This window comes from Sceloporus occidentalis, unplaced genomic scaffold (genome assembly GCF_023333645.1).
Source record: "Sceloporus occidentalis isolate IW3139 unplaced genomic scaffold, rSceOcc1.0.p SCAF_8, whole genome shotgun sequence".
NCBI classification, from domain to species: Eukaryota; Metazoa; Chordata; class Lepidosauria; order Squamata; family Phrynosomatidae; genus Sceloporus; species Sceloporus occidentalis.
The window spans coordinates 35679667-35687652 of NW_028316988.1; the positions used below are offsets into that span (position 1 = coordinate 35679667).

At 48.2% G+C, this 7986-nt stretch overlaps 1 protein-coding gene across 1 annotated transcript; it reads left to right on the plus strand.

Moving 5' to 3' along the window:
* Positions 1-535: 535 nt before the first annotated feature.
* Positions 536-7425, plus strand: LOC149308684 (zinc finger protein ZIC 3-like). The gene is made up of 3 exons (XM_089537100.1): positions 536-1939; positions 4433-4596; positions 6496-7425. Exons 1-3 carry the CDS (start codon positions 706-708, stop codon positions 6706-6708), a joined length of 1611 nt encoding a protein of 536 aa, XP_089393226.1. The 5' UTR covers positions 536-705; the 3' UTR covers positions 6709-7425.
* Positions 7426-7986: the final 561 nt, after the last annotated feature.

A 7986-nucleotide genomic window follows, 5' to 3' on the forward strand; every position in this document is an offset into this window, starting at 1 on the left:
TCTCTTTCCCCCTTCCCTCTCTCTCTCTCTCTCAAAGCCCCCCCCCCTTTTGGAAGGGGCTGCGGCGGCGGCGGCGGCGCTAGAGAAGGGAGGGAAGGGCTGACTTTGGCCAGTCCAAGGACGCCGCTCAGTTGGAGCGGAGGGCGCCCTCCTGGAGGCACCGGCAGCCTTCTTTTTAAAGGGGGGGGGGGAGAAGAAAGAGAGGGAGAAGGAAAAGAAGAAGAAGAAGGAGCCAAAGAAGAAGAAGCAGCAGCAGCAGCAGCACGGACCGAGGCGGGGGGTCCCTTCCTCCTTGGCCCCCGGCTGGGGCTTTTTGAACACACATTTTTGGAAGACCTTGCTCTTTCCCTCCTCCCCCCCCCCCGAGAAGTCTCTCTTTCTCTCTCTTTTGAATTATTCCTTCCCCCTTTCCCTTCCTTTGCCTCCCCCTCTCTCCCCCCTCCCTCCCTCCCTGCCTTTGTGGCGCTGGGGCTGAGCCTCTGAGAGAAGAAGAAGAAGAAAAAAAGGGGGGCAGGGGAAAAAGAGAGAGAGAGTGAGGGAGAGAAAGAAAAAGAAAGAGAGAGGGAGGCTCGAAAGAGGGCAGAGGAACCCCGAGGAGCGGTGTTTTTGTTTGGAAGCGGGGCAGCGGGTGGGAAGGGGGCGGCCGGGGTCTCCCTCCCCTGCCTCTTCTTCCTTCCCTTCCTCCTCCTCCTCTTGTTCCAGGCGATGACCATGTTGTTAGACGGCGGCCCTCAATTCCCGGCCTTGGGCGTCGGGGGTTTCGGGGCTCCTCGCCCTCACCCCCACCATCATCATCCCCACCACCATCCCCACCACCCTCACTCCCATCATCCCCACGACGTGGCGGCAGCAGCGGCGGCGGCGGCAGCGGCGGCGGCGATGGGGCTGAACGCGCCCCCTCCGGGCCCGTCTTTCGGCGAGGCCTCTTCCTCCTTCAAGCTGAGTCCGGAGCTGGCCTCGGGGCAAGGCTCGGCCTTCACCCCGCAGGGCTCCGGGGGCTACGCTCCGGCCCACCACTCCCAGCCCCACCATCACCCCCACCCCCCTCACCCGGTGGCCTCCCCGCCCTCCTACGTGGCTTTCAACTCCACGCGGGACTTCCTCTTCCGAAACCGAGGCGAGGCCCACGCCGTCGGAAGCCCGGCCTCGGCCTCGGTGGGCCCTTCGCCGCCGCAGCACCACCACCACCATCACCACCATCTCTTCGGGCCCAACCCCAGCCCCGACGCCGGAGGAGGAGGAGGAGGAAGCGGAGGAGGCGGCGGCGGCGGCGGAGGAGGATACCTGCTCTTCCCGGGCCTCCACGAGCAAAGCCCGTCCCCGACGGCGCCGGGGAGCCACGCCGAGAGCGGAGCCATGGCTCTGGGGCTGCGCGGGGAGCTCTTCGGGCGGCCGGAGCCCTACCGCGCCGTCTCCAGCCCTCGAGGGGACCCTTACGGCGGGATCCACCCCAACTACGGCCCCATGAATGTCAACATGGGCGGCATGAACGTGGCCGCCGCCGTGGCCGCCCACCATCACCACCACCACCACCACCATCCCGGGGCGGCGGGGGCCTTTTTCCGCTACATGCGGCAGCCGATCAAGCAGGAGCTGTCCTGCAAGTGGCTGGAGGAGGCCGCCCAGCTGCCGGGAGCCTCGTCCTCGCCCTCCTCCTCCTCGGCGTCCTCGCGGAAGGCCTGCGAGCGGACGTTCAGCAGCATGCACGAGCTGGTGAGCCACGTGACGCTGGAGCACGTCGGGGGCCCCGAGCAGAGCCTGCACCGCTGCGCCTGGGAGCAGTGCCCCCGGCAGGGCAAGGCCTTCAAGGCCAAGTACAAGCTGGTCAACCACATCCGCGTCCACACCGGAGAGAAGCCCTTCCCCTGCCCCTTCCCCGCCTGCGGCAAGATCTTCGCCCGCTCCGAGAACCTCAAGATCCACAAGAGGACCCACACAGGTCAGCCCCGGGGGGGATGGGGGGATATATGGCGGAGAGAGGGCAGCCTCAGCCCCCGGGAGATCAAGGCCCACCAAAGCAGCCCAAAAAGCCAGAGCAGAAGGAAGGGGCTGCGGTGCCTGTGTCTGTCTGGCAGGAGACCCCCCAAAAGAGCCGATCCTAGCTCTCCAGCAGACCTTGCTAGTCTTTTCCTCCTTGGAGGACTTCAAGGGCCACCAAAGGACCCAGAGAGGGGAAGAAAGAGTGTCTATGGGAGACCCGAAAGCCCCTCTCCCCAAATCCTTTGCCCTCCAAAGAGGACAGACGAAGCCCAAGGAAAACGGTCTTTTGACACTTCTCCCCAAAAAACCAAACCCATTAACATTAAAATTACTTTCAAAAATCACCCAGTTTCAAAAGTTGGAGATTCCTTTCCCTTCCTCTCAAACTCTCTGCATAGTAGTAGCGAGTGGTCGTAAATGTAAGACTTAGGCTATCCTTGGGCAAGTCACACTCTCTCAGCCTCAGGGGAAGGTCAGGACAAGCCCTCTTTCAAGAAGCCAAGGAAAACCCAGGATACGGAGTAGTTGTCGTAGTTGTAGTTGTAGTTGTTGTTGTAGTTGTCGGACTCTGGGGAGCAGGGATGGATTCCCATTGGAAACCTGTCGGGTGACTTTGGGAGAGTCACACACTCTCAGCCCCAGAAAATAAAACGTGGCCTCAGGGTCGCCACATTTGACAACAAAATAATAATAATGTTAATAATGAGGATGATGGTAGGAATGATAATGGTAGTGGTAACCATGATAATAAAAGAAGCAATATAACAAGTAGCCTTTGCAGTGCCCTAAGTCCTTATCAAAAGCTCCAGCTCAATTTTAACGATTCATTCTAATTGCAGTTTTTGGGATGTCCGTAAGAAAAGGACGCCCCAAAGAAAGGTCGGGGTTTAGGGTGAGATTGCCACGGATCCAGTTCTAATACAGAAACAGAACGAAAGCATCCGTGTTTTCCTTTTTGAAAATGCCTCTCTCCCGACACACTGCCCCCAGATTTCTCTGCATGTCTTTGGCTTCTGGGTTGTTGTCCTCCCCCCCCCCCCCTTTTACACATTACAATTTTTGGAACCCCCCCCCCCCCGTATATCTTACCATTTTTGGAAAATTTGGAACTGTTTCCCCGCATGTTACAATATTTGGAAAATTGAAAACTTTCAAAAAAAATTGAAAATTGGGAACCTTTTCAGTTGCATTTTTTTTTTTTGAAAAATGGAAACTCTCCCCCAATTGGTTACAATTTTTGGGAAACTGGAAACTTTCTCCCTAAACGTTACAATTCTTGGAGTATTGGAAACTGTTCCCCTATACATTACAATTTGATTTCTCTACATGTTACAATTTTTGGAAAATCATAGATACTGATATTTTGGGAAGAGTTGCTCCCAAGGGGAAACCGCTTTGCTTTCCAACTCCTTTCCCCTCCTTCCTTTCCTCAACCTCTCACTCTTTCCTTCCATTCCATTCCCTTTCCTTCATCCTTCCCTCCTTTCCTTTAGCCCCTGGGAAACAAAAAAAAATAACTCCAGAGACTGTGTGTATGTATGTATGTATGTATGTATGTATGTGTCTCTCTCTCTCTCTCTACTCTCTCTCTCTCTACTCCTGGATTGCTCCTTCCCCAAAGAAACTATAGAAATGCTAATGGACTCTTTAATTTTCTGTTCCTTCCGCTCTTTTGCTCTTTCTTGTTTTGACTGGCGCAGCTTCTAATTAAATCAGCGGATTTTTGTATTTCTTTGTTGGTCTTAGCTATTTAATTTATTTGCTTTAAATTCTTATTTAATTTGGTCCCTTTCCCAAAAGTAACCTGCCTTTGCTACAAGTCTATTATTATTATTATTATTATTATTATTATTGCATTTATTTATATAGTGACTCAAGGCGGCTTTATATCCCGACAAGTCACTTTCTGCTGCAGAAGTTTGTTCCCAATTCTCCCTTTCAAACCCATTTTTCTTTTTCCGTCTCTCCCTGACTCCCCCCTTTCTGCAGAAATCACCCCCCCAGGTCTATTTTTGTCCCCTTCATTTGAACCTTTGAAACCCTTGGAAAAAAACACAAATGGAAAGCCATAAAAGCCCCGGGTTGAAACCTAACACCCCCTTCCCCCCATTTTGTGCGTGTTAGTTTGCATTTTTTTTGGGGGGGAATACCCTATATCTCTTTCCCCCTTCCTACTCCCCCACATTCCTGAATTTACTGTCTTGTAAAACATTGCAAAAACATATACATTTCCTGTGAAATTTTCAGTGGAGGTTGGAACGAAAACCGTAAAAGTTGCAAGCCGGCTAGAAAAGTTTGGCTGAAGGAGATGGAGGGGGAAGAAGAGAGAGAGAGAGAGAGAGAGAAAGCCATTTGACCCTCTGAATACTCTGTCTTTCAAGCATGGACCCCTCTCTTATTGCAGTGATTATAATAATAATAATTATTATTATTACTATTGCAACGCTTGCAGGTGAGAAGCCCTTTAAGTGTGAGTTCGAAGGCTGCGACCGCCGCTTTGCAAACAGCAGCGACCGAAAGAAGCACATGCATGTCCATACGTCCGACAAGCCCTACATCTGTAAGGTCTGCGACAAGTCCTACACGCACCCCAGTTCCTTAAGGAAACACATGAAGGTAAGGAAGGACTTCGCAACCCTCCCTAAACCTTGCAACGTCGGCCTTTCTGTGCATTTGTCCAGGGCATGTTTGTGCATTTGTATAAGAGCATATAGAGCAGCAGTTCTATATATATATATAAACATGTGAGTGTGTATTAATATTAGAACCACAGAGTTGGAAGGGACCACAAGGGCCACCCGGTTCGAACCCCCTTTGCCATGCAGGAACTCACAATCAGCCTGGGACACATAGGACTGAGTCCTGTTGCCGCTACCAACTAGAGAAAACCCATTTTATCACAAAACGTTTTGATTTTGATTCAAAATGAAATTATGGATTCATTGGGTCTGCTTTAGTTGGAACTACAACTGGAGAAGGCAGGCTGTGGAATGAAAATTAAAAATCTTAAGAGATACGTAGATATCCCTAGTATATAATATGTATGTATATTAGAGATACATAGATATCCAGGGAGCTGTGCATGCACTTAGTAATGCAGTTCCACTGCAAAATTATATGTAGTTATTTACGAATAGTGTTTCATGCTGATCCCATGTATAGGTCCATTATTTTTTCTCGTGCATTTGTGGCATAATATGAGCATTAATGCACATACTTTTGTGGGTTTTTTAGAAAGCATATTAAATGCATATACCTTTTTATGTGGTAATATGTGCAAATAAGGGTATGTTTCGCTATCAGCACGCACACCTCTTTAATTTGGGACACACACGGTGTGAGGGGGTTTGTGTCTCTGCAGTGTGTGCAATCTCTCAATTTAGGAAATGGGATTTTTGGGAGGATAGAACTGCCTGTCTTTGATTTTTCAAGTAGGTTCACCTTGGTGAGATGGAAATAAAAAAGCATCTCTCACACAGGTGTGTGTGTGTGTGTGTATGTACGTATGTATGTATGTGTATATGTGTGTGTGTGTGTATGTATGTATGTATGTGTATATATGTGTGTGTGAGTGTATATATATATATATATATATATATATATATATATCGGCTTTGGCCTATTCAATTTATTTCCCTCGCAGCTGTTTGGCTCAATTGCGCAGTTTGTCCTCCTGCCCTTGAGAAATAAAATTCTGGGATGGTTTGCTAAAATCTTCTCGCTCTTAGTTGATGGAGGAGTACATTCTGCTAGTAAATATTGTTTGGAGGACCTTTGGACATCTATACCTGTATTAGCAGTTCTTAAAACACATACAGATACACGCACGTCTGACCTTATTTATTCTTTAATACAAGTTGAATCTCCCCTATCTGGAATTCTGAAATCCAAAACATTCCCCAAACCCAAACTTTCTTGATGGGTGTCTGGGACAGTGACACCTTTGCTTTCTGCTGGTTCAGTGGGCACAAACTTTGTTTCGTGCACAAAACTGTTTAAAGATTTGTACAAAATTACCTTCAGCCTATGTGTACGGCGTATAGAAACATAAATGAATTTTGTGTTTAGATTTGCGTCCCATCTCCAAGATACTAATATGGTTCTTTTGAAACCCCAAATAATCCCAAACATTCATGCATTTCTGATAAGGGTGCCTAAATATATATATGGAATCAAAAATTGTTCTGATCCATCTAAGAAATTATGTTTCTGTTTCTTTCCAGAAAGAGGTGGTAAAAATATGAGAGACCCATTTATTTCAGAATCCTTGTTTTTTCCCCCCATTTAAACTTAATTTTAGCATTGTTATTATGTTTCTAAAATAATAAATAAACTCTAGTCACAGTTGTTGTGTTATATTCTAAGATTAAAAAATAAAAAATGGACGGCATCAGATACTGATCCAAAGTTTGCTTTCACAGGGTCTGGCCTGCCTCCCTGCCCATGGAAATGGGACACTCCTCTTTGCTCTTGGCCTTGCTTGTGATGCTTTCTTATCTTTCTTTTCACCCCCAGGTTCACGAAACCCAAGGGTCAGAATCTTCTCCAGCCGCAAGCTCTGGCTACGAATCCTCCACTCCCCCGGCCATTTCGGCCATTGCACCGAGCAAAGACTCCACCAAACCGCCCCCTTCTTCTTCTTCCTCTTCGTCTTCGTCGGCTGTACAGACTGCCAACCCAAGCCACAACCCTGGACTCCCTCCCAATTTTAATGAGTGGTATGTCTGAGCAGGACAAGCCCCATGCTCCGGTCCCCCTTCTCAAAGCAAGTGACCCGTACAGGACCAAGAGGATTTCCTGGTGACACCGCAGGACACCATGCTGGTCCTTGGCCTACCTACCCTTGGAGTTTACAGGACACGGAAATTGCAGGAGGAGAAAGACCTAGAATAAAATGGGTGTGTGTGTGTGTGTGTGTGTGTGTGTTGGAGGGGGCAGAATTTGCTTTCCGTACCCCCTCGGTCCCTACCCAAAAGCTGGCGGCTGGACGTCATCATGTCTATTTTTCTCAGGATTAGCCATTTCTTATTTTTTATTTTTATTTTGGCATCAAGAATTATTCCTTTGATTTTTGGTTTTTATAAAAAAAAGAGGTCTCTCTTCCAATTCGTAGCCCGATCCTACCCCCCCCCCCCCCCATTTTCTTTCTTTTCCCATGTTCTTGTCTTTTGTCATTTGACTTCGGTGGTGGATATTTCGACGCCTCCCTCCCTTTTCAAAAGCACCCATTTTGCGCCTCTTTTAGTGGGACGTTCTTAAAGAGAGAACAGACTTTGTCCCTTGGCCTTAGTTGTGATTCTTAAGAAACAAGAAAAACCACAGTCTTAAAACTTGCCAAAGTCCTGTATTGTCTTGAAGTCTTTTCTCCTTTCTTTCTTTCTTTCTTTCTTTCTTTCTTTCTTCCTTTCTTCCTTCCCTCCCTCCCTCCTTCCCTTTCCTTTCTCTTTCTCCTCCCTCCCTCCCTCCCTCCCTCCCTCCCTCCTTCCTTCCTTCCTTCCTTCTTCCCTCCCTCCTCCCTCCCTCCCTCCCTCCCTCCCTCCCTCCCTCCCTCCCTCCCTCCCTTTCTCTCTCTCTCTCTTCCTTCCTTTCTTTCCTTCTTTCCTCTTCCTTTCTCTCTTTCCTTCTTTCTTTCCTTCCTCTACCTTTCTTCGCCTCCCTCTCTCCTTTCCTCCCTCTTTCTCACTCTCTGAAAACATTACATTTGTGAATGTATTTTGTCTGACTGGGGCAGGGGGGGCTGTCATTCAGTATATTTTTAAGGATTGTGGGGATGGAGGGAAGAAACGTGATTTTAATTTTGTCCAGCTCCTGGCCGTTTAGTATAAACAGTTGCCTTTTTGTAATAACTTTTTCTTTTCTTTCTTTTTTTGTAAATACATATCCATGATGCCATATTTATCATTTGTAATTTAATTATTGAGACAAAAGTGCCGGGAACTGAACAATATTTATGAGGAAAAAAAGAGAGAGAAGAAACCCACAAAAAAGGAATTTTTGTTTTCTAAC